This window comes from Achroia grisella, unplaced genomic scaffold (assembly GCF_030625045.1).
Source record: "Achroia grisella isolate CSIRO2021 unplaced genomic scaffold, CSIRO_AGI_Agris_v1 utg2172, whole genome shotgun sequence".
NCBI lineage: Eukaryota > Metazoa > Arthropoda > Insecta > Lepidoptera > Pyralidae > Achroia > Achroia grisella.
Window position 1 is genome coordinate 361,494 of NW_026712718.1, and position 22,821 is coordinate 384,314.

Below are 22,821 nucleotides of genomic sequence, written 5' to 3' on the forward strand. Positions count from 1 at the left end.
GTAAATGACGCGATGACTGCGAACAGGGATGAATGGAAGAGAAAAACATATTACGACGACCACAAATAAATGAGATAAAGAAGCAGATGATGAATAAATCTGTAGAGAGGTCAATTCTGTACATGAAATTTATTTCCAAAATAACAATCAGGGGGTGATGATCGATACTGATGTCAAAAATGCAATCAGTAAAAATTTTGTCTGTCTGTATGTTTGTTATTGAAACGAAAACTACTCGACGGATTTTAACGATACTTGATATAATTATTCTACATACTCCTGGGCAGGTTATAGTATACTTTTCATCACGCTACCAATAGGACCAGAGCAGTGAACGTTAGGAAAACACATCAAAACCACTAAACCGTGAGGAAGGACCTAAGATACTTATTTTACGAAAAACCACGGAAATGCAGACGAAGTCACAGGCAACAGCTGGTATAAATTAAAATAATACATTAAAACAACAAATAACAATATCTTAATTATTTACACAAAGTCAGATTAGTCTAAATCAGTCTATTTCTAACTTCTTAAAAGAGCCTTCGACTCCTCCGAATATATCTGATATGGTCTTCGGCTTTCCTGGTCTCCGAGCTTCTACCACACGTTTCTTATTCTCTGCCACGAAGTAGTCAACGTTCGCTTTCAAAGCTGCAATCACGTCATCTGAAATAAAAGTTTTCAGGTTTTAACTATCCGACTTACTTTCGATGGTCATGGATTCCTCTAACGGTATAAGCATTTGCTCAAATTCAAATTCAAATTCAAAAATCATTTATTCATGTAGGAACGTCAAGTTTTTACATTATTATAAAAAAAATTATATAATTTTTTTCCCTACCGTCCAGTTCGGTATATAGATCCAATTGAGAAGAACTGGCAAGAAACTCAATTGAATTACATTTTTTGTAATCATGAGTATCATTGTTTGTATAAAAAATGTATTTATGTGTCTGTATCAGTTGTCTAATATCAATAACAGAAGATGTAACTAGCTTGGGACTAGATGAGGCTGTGTGAGTTGTTCTGGAAGTAAAGAGGTCGAAATCTTCATTCTCGATGTGAAACTTTTTTTTTCCTACGATGGTGGTAAACAACCAAACAGCCGATCTGATGGTAAACGGTTACCGTAGCCTATATACGTCTGATACATCAGGGGTGTTACGTACACGTTGCCGACTCTTAAGAGACCATAATAATTCTTTAATAACCCCATGCTGTAGTCTCTCGAGAAAATCTCGGCAGGTAGTTCATTCCATAATCTAAATGTACACTGGAGGAAGATAGAAGAATATATAATGAGTAAAATAGAAGAGAGTTTATATATTAAAATAGCCCATATCATCATCTGCTTCTTCCTTATCCCATTTATTTGGAGTCGGCGTAATATGTTTTTCTCTTCCATTCATCCCTGTTCGCAGTCATCGCGTTATTTACTTCCTTTCTTACCATATCATCTTTCACACAGTCCATCATCTCTTTTTCGGCCTTCCTCTGCCCTTATAACCATCCACATTCATATGTAACACCTTTCTTAAAATATTATCCTCATTCCTACGCATTACATGTCCATACCATGATAGACGATTACTCTTCAACCTCTCTGACACCGGTGCCACTTTCATACTTCCTCTAATGTATTCATTCTTTATCTTATCCATTCTTGTCACACCACACATCCACCTCAACATTCTCATTTCAGTTGCATGCAGTCGTCTTTCATCCGTCGCCTTTACGGGCCAGCACTCTGATCCATACAAGACAGCAGGCCGGATCATAGCCCATATGTGATGTGAAATTTCATTAAAATCAGTTCAGACATTACATGACATAACTGTTAACGGTATGAATAGGGGCTTTATTTATATGCCAGTTTTTGTTGTATATAAGTAGTTTATTCTAATAATAGTAATTTACAGCTATATATAGTAATGAATCTGAATCTAATCACTGAATCATCTAATGAATGAATCTGATCACTAATTTTTGTATACTGTTCGTATACAAAAATTAGATATTTAATTAGATGTTCGTATACAAGAATTAATTAAAGAAGTACAATGGTTGAAGAATGTCTGTAGAAGAAGTCAAATTGTAGATAGTTTCCCGCGTAAAACCAACGCGCCACAGATTCAAAATATATGGACGGCGCGCAGTCGCAGTACGATTGATGAGTGCACCACGGCAGTATGCGCGATGTTAGATTGAGTAATAACATAACAAACAGACAGTCACTATTTAACATTTATAATATTAGTATATCTAGCTGTCATCAAGACAACTTCATCCGACATTTCAAAATAAATAGTCTAAGTTACTCTTTACATCATTAGCTATCTGCGAGAGAATGTCCCGTCAAAATCGGTCAAGCCGAGACAGACAAGAAATATCAAAATATTTTTTTTTATGTAAGTACCGTACTTTCATATGTATTGAGTGAAAATTTGTTAATTTGAGATTATTTACATTTATAAAAAAATATGCGTACAGTAATTACACATGTGCGAATCCGGGATAGGTAGCTAGTAGTAATAGTACTTGTCAAGACAAAACTCACTCACCTCTACATTCATTGAAAGTCTTATATTTCCCACCAGCTTCTTTCGGAAGGCCTGCAGTCGACACGAACTGTTCCAAACTCTTAGATCCGATCTGGTGAATATGAAGAACATCGAGCAAATCCTTCTTCATGAAAGGCTTGATCATCATCATCAGTTTATCCATGAAGGAGGGCGCGTTCAGAAAATGTAGACCTTTGACCTTCATAAGCATTGCTTCCTGAAAATGAAGAGTCTATTATTTAGAATATAAAAGAATTTATCAAGTCTTACGTTACATAAAAATAAATCTTCGTATATAAAAATTACGTGTCACGTTGTTTGTCCGCGATGGACTCCTAAACTACTGAACCGATTGTAAATTTGATTTGAAAGATAATATATACCAACTTGAAAGATAGGATCTTTACATGACGACCTCAGCGGTCTAACACATCGCTTTACGTCCGATGGTCGCGGGTTCGATTCCTCGCACGGCACAAACATTTGTATTCTTGACTATGATTGTTTGTATCGGTCTGGGTATTTTCTATGTATAATATATATGTATTTACGAAAAAAAAAACTATGTATTTGTATTTGTATCAGTTATCTAGTACCCATAACACAAGCTTTAGCTAGCTTAACTTGGGTCTAGATGGCGCTGTGTGAATTGTATTGAGATTATTATTATTATTACATCTATACAATATATGCAATTTATAGTCGCAATATTATTTTATTCAAGAACCTTAGCCATTGCTGTGGCTACTGCGTGGCCGGGTCTGCTAGTATGTAAGTAGATAAAAACTATCGCTCCTAAGAATATCCTTCAATACTTGTCCCTGACGAGTCTCTACGAGTTTCTACCAGTCATTCGGAACGCAGACTCATCACAAGAAGAATGAGCGAGAAACTTACATGTTGCTCTTTTAAATAAAGGTAGTAGGTAGGTCACCCTTACATTTTTAGTATTTGGTGTAATGAAAGGGGACAAATAGTAGAGTTGAAATAAGTAAATAAATTGTTACTAAAGCGACAAAATAAATCTACCATAACTATCAGAGCAGACCAGTCCTCACAAGCTGTACTTGCTTTACGACTACAAAATAAAAAAACTTTTTTACTTGTTTCAGAATTAAATAAAGTGTCATGTGCTTTTTTAAGTTTAGTTACGCTACAATTTTCTGAACGAACCTTGTTTGACAGTTTCTATGGGAAAATAAAATTTGTGTTTTTATTATTTTCTAGGCAGTTTCTTCGTATTTCATCACCGTGGAAGTTAAGGGAAAGCTCAAAGCTTTCCCTGAACTTCCACAAATATTTCAATACTTTCAGCCGTACTCGAGTTTTCAATTCATTTTTATATAAATAAACATATAGATATATTTTATATAAATATATAGATAAATTTTATATACAAAAAAAAAAGCTTTCCCTGAACTTCCACAAATATTTCAATACTAAAATTAGCGAAATCGGTTCAGTCGTTCTCGAGTTTTAGCGAGACAGCAATTCATTTTTATATAAATAAACATATAGATATATTTTATATAAATAAATAGATAAATTTTCTATACAAAAAATAAAAACAAAATAAATTAAACTCTATGCGGATGAAATTGCGGGTAATGTTAATTCAGCAATAGCATAGGCAACTACATATAGAAACATTACCTGTAAAAAATACAGAAATTGTTGTATAGTCTGCAGGTCCAATCTGGCTAGGTGGCCCAGCGTTATCCTGTCGAGGTCAATCAGAATCACGAACCCAGGCCACGTGCCCGTCTTGTACTGCCACAGGTCGACCACCATCAAAATTGTCCTGGAAAATATATATCAAAAATATTGGTATAAAACAGAAAAAAAAAACAGTGAAACAAGACTTTTATAACGGATTGGATTGGATTGGATGACTTTTACAAAATGTATCTCGACTGACAATAATCACAAACTAAGAGCAAATGATGAAAGATGGTCAAGCAGGCAAGAGGAAATTAATATAACTTACTTTCGATTTTCACAAATTTTTGTATTCATAGGCATGATTGTTTGTATCGGTCTGGGTGTTTTCAAGGCATAACAAACATTAATGTTACAAACAATTGTTAGCAATTTTCATACCTTACGCAATCAGCAAAGACGAAATGTTTCGGATCGTAGTCCAACAATCTTGAATAGATTACGGAGTAATTCTCCCGAGTCTTAATTTCCAAAGGTAGCAGCAATCTGAAACGTCAACAATGACTTGATTAAAGAAACTGTAATAGATTTTGATGACATGGCTAAAATCATGCTTATCAGCAATGATGACTCAATCCTTATACTTATGAAAGAGTTTTGTTTCTTCGAAACACAGCCAAATACAGAGTCTTCAGCACTCTTCTACAAGGATCCAAGTTACGATGTCAGAGCAAACCTGTTTGTCTGAACAAATTGTTCTTTTGCAGGAGCAACAACCCCCGGGGAATGTTCAGGGTTGGCAAGCAGGTTGGCAGGCTCTTTAATTAACAAATCTTGAATTTAATATATACAAAAATAACTTTAATCCCAGTCTTGCAAATTCTTTGAATATTTTTATATAAATTATTTCCATATCAATTGCTAGCAATATATAGTACATTGCTAGAAATGAGGTTATAGATCCAGGTTGTCAGGTTGACCACTACGTGGTTTCCCTGCAAACCATCGTGATAAATTCCTGGTGAATTTGCCACGATGAGATAACTAACCTAACCTCTCATGCTTATCTTATATTCTGCCAATGGTATCCCGCGCATACCATTATGTTTGTTTGCCACCATAGTAGTATAAAAAAATAGCGCAGATGGATGCACCATAATCAAGCAGTAAAAAAGTTGTCATATACGTCTGTTAAATTTGAATAAATGATATTTAATTTTATCCGAAGACGAAGTCACAAGCACTTATTTTTATTCAGGGTTATTGTCAGGTGCTCAGACCAGTAACACTGAGTCGTACATATATCTATTTTTTTTTTTATATAAATACATTTTTCCATAGACATATTCGTCCGTGCCTTTTTTAATTTACTTTAATATTATTATATTTATTTAATTTCCACTTTTGTACAACTCCAGCCGAGATGTTACAATTTGCCTAACAGTGGCACTGAGGCAGACCTTATCCGTCTGGCCCAGAACCACCGCTGGCCGGCCGGGTGAGTTGACAACGTGCAGTGTCACCCATCTTTATTTGGAGGATTAGATTTAACAATATGCATGTACAATTATATAAATCTTACACTACTACTAATTTCACAGTTTTCATTACATTGTGCAATGTAAGAATTCATAATGTAACAATACACATTATGAATTCTTACACTGCATATACAATTATATGAAATCTTATTTTAACATTATTTTCAAAGTTCACTATTTGTTATAGTCCAGGTTTTGTTTAATTATTGATTGTTTAATTTCACAGTTCACTTTTTGTCGTAATTCGGCAATTTTTTTTTCCCCTTATATAATATACATAGATCTATTATGCTCGCCCTTATTGACCATTCGCTACATGGACCCGTTGTGGAAAATAATTGAGAAATATTCTTAGCAAGCGATGGTTTTTCGAAGTTGCACGTATCGTCTGGTATCTATCTATAATATATAAAGCTGCATTACGGTGACTCACTCACTGATTGACATAGTTGTTCTCCCAGAAGGAGCGTCCGGGGGTCGAGACGATGTATGGGGGAAATGTTCCTTTGGCTAGGGTGACCACGAGAAAATTCCGAAATTTGGGAAAATCCAAGATGGCGGACAAAGATGGCGGCTAACTTTTACAGTTTCGCTCGGATCGATTCCGTTCAAAGAGTGATTTGGCACGTCTCGGCGGGACCCAGAATATGGCGTAAAAACAAAAAATTAAAATCCAAGATGGCGGCGAAAAAATTGCCAAAAACTGGTTGAAAATTTTCTAGGGTTTCAAAAACCGAAATTCCCAGGGTAGTTGCGGGGGTGCTGGCGACACCGGTTGTAGGGCATAGGAAACTCGAAGGACCCGACCTCTAGGGAAAATTATGAAATTTCGAAAATCCAAGATGGCCGACGAGTTGGGGGCGTGTGAATTTGGTCCTAAAAATCCGGATTATTTTCAAAATCATTTTTTAGGTACAGGGCAACCCCGCAGCGAGTCGGCTTCTATGGGGCGATGATGGGTCTCGGTAAGAAGTATTGCCAGCGATAAAAAGAATTTCCGAATTTAGGGTAATTTGGGAGAAATGTCCCAAAAAGTGGGAAAAAATTTTTTCGGCATTTTTGACAAAAGAGGCATCAAGGCCTATCGAGAAACATCCCCTAAAGGGTTTTAGGTGGGTTTTGTTGGAATTTGCTGGCAACACCCATACATGGTTTGACCAAAATAGAAATTGGGGTGTCTCTCTAAAAACTGAAATTCCTAGGGTACTTGCGGGGGAGCTACCGATCCCTATTATAGGGCATTGGGAGGCTGAAAGACCCGGCCTCTAGGGAAAATTATGAAATTTCAAAAATCCAAGATGGCGACCAAGCTATGGGAGATTTAGTTTTTGGAAAAAATTTGGGATATTTTCAGTCGAGTTTTTGCTGCACATGGCAACCCTGCAGCTAAACGCCACCTACTGACATGGGTAAGTCTGAGTAAGAAGATTTGCCAGGTCTAAAATTTTTCCCCGATTTTGGGTTAATTTTGGAAAAAAGTCCCATAAAGTGGGAAATTTTTTTTTTGACATTTTAAATGAAGAACTCGTTTTGGTCTACTACAAATCGTCCCCTGAAGGGTTTTAGGTGGATTTCTTCAGAATTTGCTGGCAACACCCATACATCATCGGACAAATTTTGAAATTGAGGTCTAGCTTCAAAAACTGAAATTGATAGGGTACCTACGAGTATGCTAGCTCAACGCACTGTACGGCGTCGGATAGCCGAAGGACTCGGCCTCTAGGGAAAATTATGAAATTTTAGAAATCCAAGATGGCGGCAGAGATAGGGGAGTTTTGCTTTTCGGAGAAAAATTGGGATATTTTTAAATGTAGTTTTAGGACTGGCAACCCCACAGCCAGTCGACTACTATGGAGAGATGATGTGTCTCAACACAAAGTATTACCTGGTATAAAAATTTTCCCCGATTTTAGGGTAATTTTTGAGATAGGTCCTAAAAAGTGGGAAAAATTTTTTTGGACATTTCAAACAAAAGAATGATGAAAATCTGTCAAAAACAATCCCCCTATTGAGTTTAGGTGTTTTTTGTCAGAATTATCTGGCAACACCTTACATCAGTTTTCTTAGAGAATAGAACTAGAAGGAGTCGCTGAGGCTCTATACAATGTATGAACGAAATGTTTCTGTCACTAGGGTGAATATGTCAAAAGTATTAAAAAGTAAAAATCTAAGATGGCGGCCGAGTTAGGGTACTTAATTTATGTTGACAATTTTAGGGACTTTTTAAAATTCAATTTTGGGGTACAATTAATCCCTGACGCGAGTTGACTTCTATAGAGCAATGGAAACTCTCGGTGGAAAATTTTACCTGGTCTAAAAATTTTCCCCGATTTTGGGGTAATTTCGGAGAAAAGTAAAAAAACGTGGGAATTTTTTTTTTTTTTTCGTTAATTTGAACAAAACAGTGATGAGCATTGGTTCAAAATCATCCCCCAAAGGATCCTAGGTGGTTTTTGTCAAAATCATCTGGCAGCACCATACATCGATTTTCATAGTAAACCGTACTAAGGAACTAGAGGTGTAACCTGGGCTCTGTACAATGTATATATGAAGTGTTTCTGTCACCAAAATGTATGTGTTAAAAGTATTTAAAAAGGAAAAATCCAAGATGGCGGCCGAATTAGGATACTTTATTTATTATGACAATTTTAAGGTCTTTTTAGTAAATTCAGTTTTGTGGCACCTATCAACCCTGCAGCGAACTGACTTCTATTGAGGAATGGAAACTCTCGGTGCGAAGTATTAACTAATTTTCATAGTAAACAGTACTAAGGAAGTACTAGAAGGAGTCACCTTACATCTGTACAATGTATGGACAAAATGTTTCTGTCACCAAAGTGGATAAGTTAAAAGTATTTAAAAAAGGAAAAATCCAAGGTGGCGGCCGAGTTTGAGTATTTTTTCTCTGATGATAAATTTACCTGGCTTCCCTGCAGCGAGTCGACCTTTATTGAGCCGTGGTAGATTTCGGTTCGAAATATTACCTAGGTTACAAATGTTCCCCGTTTTTTGGGTAATTTTGCAAACCCAAAATGTGGGATTTTTTTTTCGACAAACTATATATAAGAGCAACGGAGATCTATAATAAATATCATTTTAATAGTTATATGCGATTTTTTGTAAAATTAGGTGGCAACACCATGCATCGATTTTCGTAAAAAGTAATATTTACTAAGGACCCACTAGAAGGATCGTGTCTCTGTACAATATATGGACGAAAAAGGAAAAATGGTATGAAAATTTTCCCCGATTTTGGGTAATTTAGAAGACAAGTCCAAAATGTGGGATTTTTTTTTCGATATTTCAAACAAAATAATGATGGATATCTGTCAAAAATCATCCCCTTATTGGTTTTTGTCACAATTATTTGGCAACATCTTAGATCAGTTTTCTTAGGGAATAGTACAAGAAGAAGTCACCGAGACTCTACATAATGTATGGACGAAATGTTTCTGTTATTAGGGTGAATACGTCAAAAGTATTAAGAAGTAAAAATCCAAGATGGCGGCCGAGTTAGGGTACTTTTTTAAATTCAATTTTCAGGTACCCATCGTCACTGCAGCGAGTTGACTTTTATGGAACAGTGGAAACTCTCGGTACGAAGCACTATCTGGTCTAAAAATTTTCCCCGATTTTAGGGTAATATCGGAGAGAAGTAAAAAAAAACGTGGAATTTTTTGTTTCATCATTTTAGACCAAACAATGATGACGATCTGTCAAAAATAATCCCCAAGGGGTCTTAGGTGTTTTTTGTTAAAATGAGCTGGCAACACCATATATAGATTTCCATTGTAAACAGTACTTAGGAACTACTAGAAGGAGTTACCTTGGCTCTGTACAATGTATGGACGAAATGTTTCTCACCAAGGTGTATATGTTAAAACAACTATTTAAAATGGAATCATTCAAGATGGCGGCCGAGTTAGGGTACTTTATTCCCGATGACAAGTTTAGGGACGTTTTAAAACTCATTTTTGGGGTAGTATTTTATTTCTTACAGCAAGTTACTTCTATGGAGCAAAGACGTGAAGTATTATATAGGCTACAAATTTTCCCCGATTTTTGGGTAATTTTGCAAACCTTAAATGTGGGAATTTTTTTTCGACATTTAAACATAAAAGTGACGGGTATCTATAATAAATCTCATCTTAATAGTTTTATGCAATTTTTTGTAAAATTAGGGGGCAACACCATGCATAGATTTTCGTAGAAAGTAATATTTACTAAGGAACCGACCGAATATTTTAAAAGGACCGTGTCTCTGTACATTATATGGACGAAATATATCTGTCGTCATGTAATATATACGTCAGAAGTATCAAAATGGAAAAATCCAAGATGGTCGCCGAGGTTGGCTTTGAACAAAATTTGGAAGATTTTTTTATTTTGGTACATTGTAACCATGCAGCGAGTCCGCTTTTATGGGATGGCATTGAATCTTAGTATTGCCAGCGCTAAAAACTTTCTCCGATTTTAATATTTATGATATTTTAATTAAAAGAGTGTTGAGTGGTTATTATTTATCATAGGTCCTTTACCTACGATAAATAATAACCCTAAGGCTTTTATCAAAATTATTTGGAAAACTTTACTATGAAAACCGATGTAAGTTTGATACATCGGTTTTCATAGTAAACTATTAGAAGGAGTTGACAATGTATGGACGAAATGTTTTTGTCACCCGGGTAGCTAAGCCAAAATAAAAAAAAATAAAAAGTCGAAATGGTATATAGAAAGGTAGGTTAGGTTAGGTTTTGTATTGCGACTCTTACAGTAGAAATTATGGCCTCAGAATAATATAGTAAACAAAAAAGTAGGTTAGGTTAGGTTTTGTATTATGATTTCTACATTATAAACTGTGAACCCAAATTAATATAGTATACAGAAAGGTAGGTAATGTGAGGTTTTGTATTGTGCCTATTGCAATAAAAATTAAAGCCACAGGTCGAAATGGTATACTGAAAGTTACGTTTGGTTAGGATTTCTATTGCGACTCTTACAGTAGAAATTATCAGAATAATATAGTAAACAAAAAGGTAGGTTAATCTCTACATTAAAAACTTGACCCTAGACTAATATAGTATACAGAAAGGTAGGTTAGGTTAGGTTTTGTATTGTGAGGCTTCGGCCTGCAATAACCGGGGGGCGGATTCTGGAGATCTCCGGCGCCTCCAGCGCGGAAAAGGCTGACGCCCTCGCGTCCAAACTCCGGGCCCTTATCCCGGAGGATGTGGCGAAGGTCTCCAGGCCCTCAAAAACCGCCGAAATGCGGGTCATGGGCCTGGATGACTCACTTACGCCGGAGGATGTCGCCGCCGCCATTGCGCGTGATGGCGAGTGCGTGGCCGGGGACGTCAAGGTCGGGCCCATCAGAAGGAGCAGCCCCAAAGCCTTGGGGTCTTGCTGGGTCCGCGGCCCTATGGCGGCCGTAAAAAAGGTCACGGCGGAGGGTCACATGCGGCTAGGATGGGTGTCCGCGAAGGTGGAGCTGCTGCGGCAACGTCCGCTGCGGTGCTTCCGATGCCTACAAAGTGGGCATGTCAGGGCGCAATGCACACAGGAGGAAGACCGCAGCGGGCTTTGTTACCGATGCGGAGAGGCGGGCCACAAAGTCGCAGCGTGCGCCGCAGCCCCCAGATGCGCAGTATGTGCGTCCCAGGGGCGGCCGGCGGACCATTGGGTGGGGAGCAAGAAGTGCACCCCGCCCAAAAGGAAGGGAGGGAAACGGCCCGCCTCACAGGTCCCAGGCCGTAGGAGTGGAGCAGAGGAGGGGATGGACACCTCCCCTCCCAGCGATCAAGGAGGCAGGAGCGGCCCAAGCCGCTCCTAGATCGCTACCGGGCCGGGGTGACGACCGCGGGGGCGGTCCCACCCCAACACACTAGGCCCGAAGAAGTCGCGCGCATGTCCCCGCGCGCCTTCCCCAGGGAGGACAGGGGAAGTGGTGGGTTCCATAGGGAACCCGCAGAGATGGGGCCCGCTGTAGAGTGGGCCACCGCCGTCGGAGTTGCGGTCGAGTATAATATGATCCCGCGACTCCGGCATATGGCGTTGGGTGAGGGACATCTTGGAGTTTTTAGTGAGTAGGAGTCTCACAGTACCCGCGGGCTTCCCCCGGGGCCGGCGGGTCTCCATGAGGGATTTTCTCCAAGTCAAAAAAAAAAAAAAAAGGTTTTGTATTGTGAACATTACAACATAAAGTTTTGCCACACTGTTACAATTTGAAGTCACATGAATGATTTCGTATCAAAACAGACAACTCTACTTGCCAACCAAGTCTATTCGAAAAGAAAACCGTCTTCACAAAAAAAATCAGCGACAACGCCTCGCGGGCCTCTTGAGGCCCGCGCACACACGCACCCTCTAGTCTTAAAATGAAAACTAATACTCACGCAGTATGATGTATAGCCTCTATCTTGTCATTCATCAACCGGTCTTTGTAGAAATTCACGAACAGTGTCCTTAGCGTGAGATTCAGGTCGAGCACTTGCTTGGCCACCTCTGAACTGCGTTCACAGCAGTGGTACGCCAAAATTAAATCCAAATCTGTAATAGACATTTATTACTTTACAGTTAACTTCAAAAGTCGGAGACGTCGGAGAAGAGTTCTTAGTAATGTTAGTTATATATCAAAAATTACAATTTTGGAAAAAATTTAACAAAAATTGCCATGAGGTTAATTTGTATACAGTAGAAATGGGAGCGAGGGACTAATCTCTCACGTCGTCGCTCGTCAATAAATCTAATTTAGTGAGTAATATAAATAGGTTTTGCTTTAATAATAAAAATAATAACAGTAATAAACAATGAGTTGTCTAAAAGTTTTTTTATACCACCATGGTGGCAAAGAAGCTTGCTTACGGCCTAAGCATACGGCCCATCTGATGGTAAATGGTTACCTTATTCGGACTACTCTAATACTGTTGGCCGCAGCTGGCCTTTACACCTTCACCGGACGTTAGGGGGCGAGTGCAGATGGCACTCCAAACCCGCGGAAGGACTTATGGAGCGGCTGAAGGCCAACTCCTGCCTGACGGATACAACTTTAGTCTGAGGGCACCGCTAGAGGTTCGAACCTCGGCTCAGGCCGTCGTAATTTCGATCCCCGTTTGAATTGGACGGGGGATCGATCAGAGGGGCGCCCGGGGGCGCCGGTGTGGAGCGCCCGGGCGCGCGCAGGCGCCCGGTTGAATGCGCGATAATGTGTGTTTGAGGTCGTCGTCTTCGCCGGCGAGGACGGTGTCGTGTGTGTGTGTAAAAGTGTGGTCGGGGTGGAACGGGTGGGCCCGTGGGGAGGTTACCTGCCGTTATGGGGTCGTCGGGGTCAAGAGAGAAATTGCTTCTCAATACATCTACGAAAATATTATGTATGCCAGGAAAAAAAATGTCAATTTAAAAAAAGTAGGTGATTACACTAATAAAAGCTTACGTAATGTCAACAAACTAGTTTTACCTAAGTGCCGTTTGACGAAAGTCAGTAATTCGTTTTATGGAAATTGCGTAAGGTTTTACAACAAACTCCCAGAGTCTGTAGTCAATTTGCCAGAAAAAAATTCAAATGTGTCATAAAATATTTTCTTTGTAAAAAAGCTTATTATAAAATTGAAGAATTTATAAATGATAATAATGTTTTTGTAGAAAATATCTAACTTAAAATTCATAGCGCTTACAATGTTATCTGATTGAACAGAGATTAAGTGCTCCTTGTTGTTAATAAAATATAAGTAAATCAATATTTATTTAAAAGAGCAACACACAAGTTTCTTGCATTTTCTTCTTGTGATGAATCTGCATTCGGAATAAGCGGTAGAATAAAAAAACTTGACTATTCAAAAGTGCTTATATTAAGTTTATTTGAATAAAGATTATTTATATTTCTATTTATCTATTTAAAAAAACCTCAATAGGTAGTTCATTTCACAATCTAAGTGTAAGCGGGAGGTAGCTCCTCTGAAACCGCTCTGTCTGAGATCACTTAGGTTCCAGCGTGTGGAGATGAATTCCCTATCGATGGCGAGCGGTGCGATGGTAAAAAGTAGCCGTAGGCATCATTTCGAACAATTCATCAGAACACAGTATGCTGTTACTTTTTTATACCATGTAGGTGGCAAACAAGCGTGGTGTTTCAGGCAACCGGTCTCTCCGAGATCACTTAGGTTCCAGGGGTCCGGCGGGGGGTTGGAACCACACTAAGTGTCTGGCAATGAGCAGCGCAAGTTATAATAATGCTACAAACAATATATGAAAATATGGAGTTTCTTAAAATAACGAATTTGATATGAATTTTTTTACACCTTTGTTACCTGTTACCTGCCAAAGGAACCACGATCCAGGTTTCATGTTTGGGGATCGTTCTTACCTGTGTTGGGGACACACATACAAGAACTTTCACGTTTACTAAAATGACGTATGTCTGGCAGTCGTGGGCTCTTGGGCTATTAAGAAACCTTAATATATCCTTCCTATAGCCCATGCATATTTCTTGTGTATCCTCAATAAATGGCATATATAGATGTACACGCAGACAAAATCGAGGGCACAAGTAGTTCATATATAATAGAACACTATTAACGTTAGTGGTAAATGCAAATTACAGACTCATTATACAGCATGCCCCTGAATTACCAGTCTTGTGGTAAAACGGTTATTAACTATAACAACTATACAGAAAAATAAAATTGGAGTGTCTGTTTGTAATATTGAAATAACCGTTTTTTACTACATGCATATAAATACGGTACATAAACCAAAATAACATTTTTTACAAATTTTATCTCTCTGTCTGTCTGTTTGTTTGTTCCGGCTAATCTCTGAAATGGGTGGACCGATTTTGACGAGACTTTTTTTGGCAGGTAGCTGATGTAATAAGGAGTAACTTAGGCTACTTTCATTTTAGAAAAATTCTTTAATTTTAGAAAAATAAAGTTATATTCCACGAAGTCGCGAGTACAGCTATTCTGTCCTATAATGTTTTTATAGCATAGGAGACAAACGATGTTGTGGTTCATCTGATGGTAGGTGATTTTTTCTTTCAAATGGATGATGTTTCCGCCTGCCAGATCAGTTTACGCTGGTGAGGCACCATTGGAGGATGATAATATGGGTATGAGGTCAGGTCAGACAAATTCACCAGCAATTTATCACGATGGTTTCCAGGGGGAACCTCGTGGAGGTCAACCTGTCATGGTACATTGTTAGCAATGGGATCATCAGTCCACATCACCCTTTTTATAGATTTACCCAACCTCAATTAAGTTTTCAATTTGTTTAAAATTTTCAAACATCCGTCATACTCGTGAACGAGTGCTGCTTGTAGGGACTGGTCTGCTCTTATCACTACGACTGATTTAATCTTATTGTGTTTTTATATTATTATTTAGAGGCAACTGTATATTTTAAACACTATTCTCAGAAAACACTCCCTTGAGGTATATTCCCGAGATTGCATCGGATCCATGCCTAAACAAACATCATTTACCATCAGATGAGATAACTAGATACTAGCTACTCGCCCCGTCTTCGCACTGGTGCATGTATTGTATATATATGCACCAGTGCGAAGACGGACCGACCTTCCTCTTGAATCACTCTATCTATTAAAATAATATGCTTCAAAATCCGTTGCGTAGTTTTAAAGATTTAATCATACATAGGGACGGACAGACAGCGACACTGTTTTATACTATGTAATGATAATGATACTTCCTATATTTTTAAACTATGCTAATAACAATTAAATTGAGCCATTTATTTCGATGACAGTTCAAAATGAACGTTCAAGTCATCGAAATAAATGACACAGAACAATCTAGAAACAGATCTCAAACAAAGATTAGCTGTATGACCATGGAATATATTTCTATTGTAATACTAGCTGATCCCGCGACTTCGTCCGCGTGGAATAGAACTTTATTTTTCTAAAATAAAGGTAGCCTAAGTTGCTCATTATTACATCAGCTACCTGCCAAAAAAAGTCCCGTCAAAATCGGTCTAGCCATATCAGAGATTAGCCGGAACGAACAGACAGATAGACAAAAATTTTAAAAAATGTTATTTTGGTGTATGTACCGTATTTATATTCATATGTACCATATGTAGTAAAAAATGGTTATTTCAATATTACAAACAGACACTCCAATTTTATTTATATGTGTAGGTTTATGGTGTCATTGAAAAAGATATTTAAATTGTCATGGTGGAAAAAATTTTCGTAATTTTATTATAATTATACACAAATGCAAATAAAATTCAGAATTGCGAAAGGTATAGTCGACGACCTCGGTGGTCTAGCGGTCTAGCACACCGCTTTACGTCCGATGGTCGCGGCTTCGATTCCTCGCACATCACAAACATTTGTATCGGTCTGGTTATTTTGTATGTTTAATATGTATATATTTACAAATAAAAAAATTTCTATGTACCTATTTGTATCATTTATCTAGTACCCATGGTATTTTCTATGTTTAATACGTTTGTATATACGAAAAAAATCTATTTATTTGTATCAGTTATCTAGTACCCATAATACAAGCTTTAGCTAGCTTAACTTGGGTCTAGATGGCGCTGTGTCAATTGACACAGCGCCATCTAGACTCATAGATCATAACCCAATTGGAGTAGCAACGAGGTTACCTGATTTGATTTTACTCAAAGATTTTTTAATTACAGTGCAACAAGGTAAGCAAATACTTGTTGATAAAAGGGAAGGAAAACGTGTAATAAAACGTTTAGTAAGGCCAGCGACAAACTGACAGCTGACAATGTAATAATACAATAATAATAATAATAATAATAAATTTTTACCCGCAATGATCAGTCTATTACCCCATAAATGGGAGATATATAATATATATATAAAAAAATAATAATAATAATACTTTATTTGCCAAATGTAGGTAAACAATAAGGTGTTAAAAATATGTTGTTGAGATCCGTACATTAACCTCGTAATACAGTAGACTAACGTGCTATCCCCCGTCCAATTTAAAAAAGTGATCAAAATTATGGCCTGAACCGAGGTTCGAACCGCTAGCAGTGCCCTCAGACTAATACATCAATTATCTTAACCTACATACTGGGATTGTAAGTATATATGTAACCCCCTCCGATCGATCTCCCGTCTAATTCAAACGGGGATCGAAGTTACTACGGGCGGAGCTGAGGTTCGAACCCCTAGCGGTGCTCTCAGACTATAATACATCAATTATTTTCCTTAATCTACATACTAGTATTATAAATAGACAATATGTAACCCCCTCCGATCGATCTCCCGTCTAATTCAAACGGGGATCGAAGTTACTACGGCCGGAGCTGAGGTTCGAACCCCTAGCGGTGCTCTCAGACTATAATACATCAATTATTTTCCTTAATCTACATACTAGTATTATAAATAGACAATATGTAACCCCCTCCGATCGATCTCCCGTCTAATTCAAACGGGGATCGAAGTTACTACGGCCGGAGCTGAGGTTCGAACCCCTAGCGGTGCTCTCAGACTATAATACATCAATTATTTTCCTTAATCTACATACTAGGATTATAAGTAGACAATATGTAACCCCCTCCGATCGATCTCCCGTCTAATTCAAACGGGGATCGAAGTTACTACGGCCGGAGCTGAGGTTCGAACCCCTAGCGGTGCTCTCAGACTATAATACATCAATTATTTTCCTTAATCTACATACTAGTATTATAAATAGACAATATGTAACCCCCTCCGATCGATCTCCCGTCTAATTCAAACGGGGATCGAAGTTACTACGGCCGGAGCTGAGGTTCGAACCCCTAGCGGTGCTCTCAGACTATAATACATCAATTATTTTCCTTAATCTACATACTAGGATTATAAGTAGACAATATGTAACCCCCTCCGATCGATCTCCCGTCTAATTCAAACGGGGATCGAAATTACGACGGCCTGAGCTGAGGTTCGAACCCCTAGCGGTGCTCTCAGACTAAAGTCGTATCCGTCAGGCGGGAGTTGGCCTTCAGCCGCTCCATAAGTCCTTCCGCGGGTTTGGAGTGCCATCTGCACTCGCCCCCTATCGTCCGGTGAAGCTGTATAGGTCATCCGCAGCTGACAGCATTAGAGTAGTTCGCAAAAAAAGGGCTGAATCTAAATTAGGTTACACTGTTATTATTTTCAAAAGTCCTCGATTAGAACGCCGCTTTGCTTCCGATGATCGCGGGTTCGATCCCTCGCACGGTACGAACATTTGTATTTATGAGTATGATTGTTTGTATCGCTCTAAATGTTTTCTATGTATAATATCCTCTCATCTGCGAAGGAGCCAATCATTAAACTCAGACATTATAGCCCCATTTATGAGAAATCCTCGGGTCTTTCGGTGAGAAGTCCGGTCTCATAGATTTTGAAATGACATTAACATATCATTTCCAAAATATTAATATGTATTTACAATATATATATTTTTTTCAGACTATTCTAATGCTTTTGGCCGCAGCTGGCCTTTACAGCTTCACCGGACGTTAGGAGGCGAGTGCAGATGGCACTCCAAACCCGCGGAAGGAAGTGGAACGACTGAATGCCAACTCCTGCCTGACGCATACGACTTTAGTCTGAGGGCACCACTAGGGGTTCGAACCTCGGCTCAGGCCGTCGTAATATCGATCCCCGTTTGAATTGGAGGGGCGCCCGGGTGCGCGCAAGCGCCCAGTTGAATGCGCGATATTGTGTGTTTGAGGTCGTCGTCTTCGCCGGCGAGGACGGTATCGTGTGTATATAAAATATCTAAGTATTTATATCAGTTGTCTAGCACCCATAATACAAGCTCTGCTTACCGTGGGACTAGATGGCGCTGTGTCAATTGTCCAGGGTTATTATCATTACTAAAATTTGACTATCATCTCTCAAGTTAAAATGTACGAACCAGTAATATGCTCCGCAGGCAAGTGAGGCTGTGTTAAAAGCCACTGTCGTAGACTACTGATATCCGCCGGAGTCACTCCAGTCGACTTCTTATACTCCTCCTCTAATGGATACTGATCAGGGATTGACGACCACATCATTCTGCAACCATAAACACAGGTAATAAAGTACATGAAGCAATAACTTTGTACACTTTTTTTTTAATTTCACGAATCTAGGAGTATGAGATTTCGCATACTTATACTTTATATGTATAGAGAAGGAGATGCAGAATGCTAATCTTTTTTTTTAATTGAGCACAAAAAATACTTTGTACTTGTTCATAAAAAAAAAATTACACACCATACCATACCATACCATTTGACACACACAGACATATATATAATCTTTTGATTATTATTAAAGTCTGTGGTCAAATTGACAATAGATTAATATTGCTTGTCTTTAATATTATTTATCTGTATTCTTACTTAATCAAATTGAATCTAGTCAAATTGAATCTAGATTAATATTGCTTGTCTTTAATATTATTTGTCTGTAGGCTTACTGAATATTAAATTAATTTTGGTTGATTTTCGACCACCACCACAGTTGGGACGTCAGCTTGGTGACTGATCCAATTACAAAAAGAAATCCTTGAGGACATTTCCCTAAGTATAATACGAATTATATATATTAACTAGCAGTTTCCGCGACTTCGTCCGCGTGGAATTTAACTTTATTTTATTTATAACTAAAATGAAAGTAGCCTAAAGAACTAAAAATCCCCATGGGATTGAATTTATTAAAATCCTATTTAAGCGAACGTCTTCATCATAGTAGCTCCAATCTTTAATTTCAGTTCAATCAGTCGAAAATCTAAGAAGATTTATACAAACTTTCATCCCCTATTTAATCCCCTTAGGGGTGGAATTTATCAAAATCCTTTCTTCTTGCATAAAGCTACTATAACGTAGGCATCCCCTAGATGCCTACGTTATAGTAGCTTTAGGCATGCAAAGTCTCAGCCCGATCGGTTTAAAATTGACAAAGTTTCATACAAACTTTCATCCTCTATTTTATCCCCTTGGAGGTAGAATTAATCAAAATCCTTTCTTAGCGGATGCCTACGTCATAACATCTACTTGCATGCCAAATTTCAGCCCGATCCGTCCAGTAGTCTGTGCGTTGATAGATCACTATGTCAGTCAGTCACCTTTGAGTTAAATATATTTAGATTTTCCGTAAGAAATTTACGAAATATGAACATATTCAGACCCTTTTCAGGGATCAGGCGATCATCAAATATACAAAAACATCAACTTTGTCTTATAGCATTTTTTATAATCTACTATTTATATCCGTGTAATTGTGCTCGCAGTTATGATTATAAAAAAATTTGCTAGTTTGTTAACATGTTTACATATAACGTTCAAGTACATTTAGACACTCGCAAATCAGCCAAACGCAATTAACAACTTCTCCATAAGTACTACACACTATATTTAAGTTATATACTTTAAAAAAACCCAACTTTGATTAATTGTTAATAATAATAATAATAGTCATCTCAGGACAATTCACACAACGCCATCTAGACCTAAGTTAAGCTAGCTAAAGCTTGTGTTATGGGTACTAGATAACTGATACATATACATAGATATATATTATTTTATATAATATTATTATATTTCTTAAATCTTAATCCATAATAATGTCATAAACGTGAAAATTTGTAAGTATAGATGTTTTTTACATATTTTACATAGATATTGGTTTTTTTTATAAATACTTACATATTATACATAGAAAGCAACCAGACCGATACAAACAATCATAGTCATGAATACAAAATGTTTGTGCCGTGCGAGAAATCGAACCCGCGACGTGTGCTAGACCGCTAGACCACCGAGGTCAAATTGTTGTTCTTTTAAAATTCGTATCTTTCGGGCAGCCAAAGGACACGGCTCATACTGCCTAGCTACTGATTAAGTTAAAATATCTTTATTCATGTAGGTATATCTTTATGGTATTCCTTACACTTAATATAAGTCAATAGTACCGTCAGTTAGGAATGTAATAGAAGCCGAGATAAACTATCACTTTGCTCAAATGAGTCTAGCGGTTTAACACGCCGTCCTATCACCGATGGTCGCGGGTTCGATTCCTCGCATGATACAAATATTTGTATTCCTTAGTATAATTGTTTGTATCAGTCTGGGTGTTTTCGTTAAAACGTAAATACAAGCTCTGCTTAGCTTGTACTTGGATCTGGAAGGCGCTGTGTAAATTATCCTGGGTTATAATGTACATTCAGATTACTTTAATTTTCGTTGTGATAAAATTTAATAGATAGATAAATTCTTTATTCACAATTACAGACACATAACATACATGAGATATAGAAAAAAAAACATGAATTAATTAATTAATTAATACACCACGACACACCAAAAAAGAATCATCAAAGTGGAAAACATACCGTGTTACTCACATAAAAAAACACACAATTATAGAGCGACAAAAATTATACCCACCAGAATTAAATTAAGATTTGTCTTTGAAAACAACCTACCACAATAACAAGAGTTTAAAATTAAAAAAAAAACACCAACCAACGTAGCAAGCGGTGGCAACACACCGCGCATTCAAATGAACAACTAACTATCAAGAGTGACATGCTAGCGACCTTCTACATACATACATACATACAAACAACTAACAGGGAAAACATCTCGAGTCGAGTGTCGACTCAAATTGCGTTCCGTATATTTTTTTTATAAAAACAAATGTATACTACATAGGTGGCAAAAAAAGGAGTAAATAACGATGATTGCGAACAGGGATGAATGGAATAGAGAAACATATTACGTCGACCAAATGGATGGGATAAGGAAGAAGCAAATGATGTGTAGATTAGAATGTAATTGTATGCAAAAATTATAATAAAAATAGACAAAAAAGGGAGTAAATAACGATGACTGTGAACAGGGATGAATGGAAGAGAGACACATATTACGCCGACCAAATGGATGGGATAAGGAAGAAGCAGATGATGTGTAGATTAGAATGTAATTGTATGCAAAAATTTGAATAATAATAAGCAAAAAAGGGAGTAAATAACGATAACTGCGAACAGGGATGAATAGAATAGAGAAACATATATACGCCGACCAAATGGATGGGATAAGGAAGAAGCAGATGATGTGTAGACTACAATGTAATTGTATGCAAAAATTATAATAAAAATAGGCAAAAAAGGGAGTAAATAACGAGATGACTGAGAACAGGGATGAATGTAAGAGAGAAACATATTACGACGACCAAATGAATGGGATAAGGAAGAAGCAGATGATGTGTAGACTATAATGGAATTGTATGCAAAAATTATAATAAAAATAGACAAAAAAGGGAGTAAATAACGATGACTGCGAACAGGGATGAATGGAAGAGAGAAACTTATTACGCCGACCAAATGGATGGGATAAGGACGAAGCAGATGATGTGTAGACTAGAATGTAATTGTATGCAAAAATTATAATAAAAATAGGCAAAAAAGGGAGTAAATAACGATGACTGCGAACAGGGATGAATGGAAGAGAGAAACTTATTACGCCGACCAAATGGATGGGATAAGGACGAAGCAGATGATGTGTAGACTAGAATGTAATTGTATGCAATAATTAGAATAATGATAGGCAAAAAAGGGAGTAAATAACGATGACTGTGAACAGGGATGAATGGAAGAGAGAAACATATATACGCCGACCAAATGGATGGGATAAGGAAGAAGCAAATGATGTGTAGATTAGAATGTAATTGTATGCAAAAATTATAATAAAAATAGACAAAAAAGGGAGTAAATAACGAGATGACTGCGAACAGGGATGAATGGAAGAGAGAAACATATTACGACGACCAAATGAATGGGATAAGGAAGAAGCAGATGATGTGTAGACTAGAATGTAATTGTATGCAAAAATTATAATAATAATAGGTAAAAATGGAAGTAAATAACGAGATGACTGCGAACAGGGATGAATGGAAGAGAGAAACATTACGTCGACCAAATGAATGGGATAAGGAAGAAGCAGGTGATGTGTAGACTAGAGTGGAATTGTATGCAAAAATTACTTTGTACGCGTAATTGCAGAAGACAGTGGAACTTCTATCTATTTCTTAAGACCTT

The 22,821-nt window shown here is 37.6% G+C and overlaps 1 protein-coding gene across 1 annotated transcript; it reads right to left on the reverse strand.

Annotated features, from left to right (window-relative positions):
* Positions 1-427: 427 nt before the first annotated feature.
* LOC131842397 (alpha-tocopherol transfer protein-like) lies at positions 428-21,266 on the reverse strand. Its single transcript, XM_059190933.1, has 7 exons — positions 21,170-21,266; positions 18,655-18,794; positions 12,157-12,310; positions 4,665-4,769; positions 4,218-4,365; positions 2,565-2,781; positions 428-669 (listed from the first exon to the last, which is right to left on the reverse strand). Exons 2-7 carry the CDS (start codon positions 18,791-18,793, stop codon positions 515-517), a joined length of 918 nt encoding a protein of 305 aa, XP_059046916.1. The 5' UTR covers position 18,794; positions 21,170-21,266; the 3' UTR covers positions 428-514.
* Between the last annotated feature and the right edge of the window lie 1,555 nt (positions 21,267-22,821).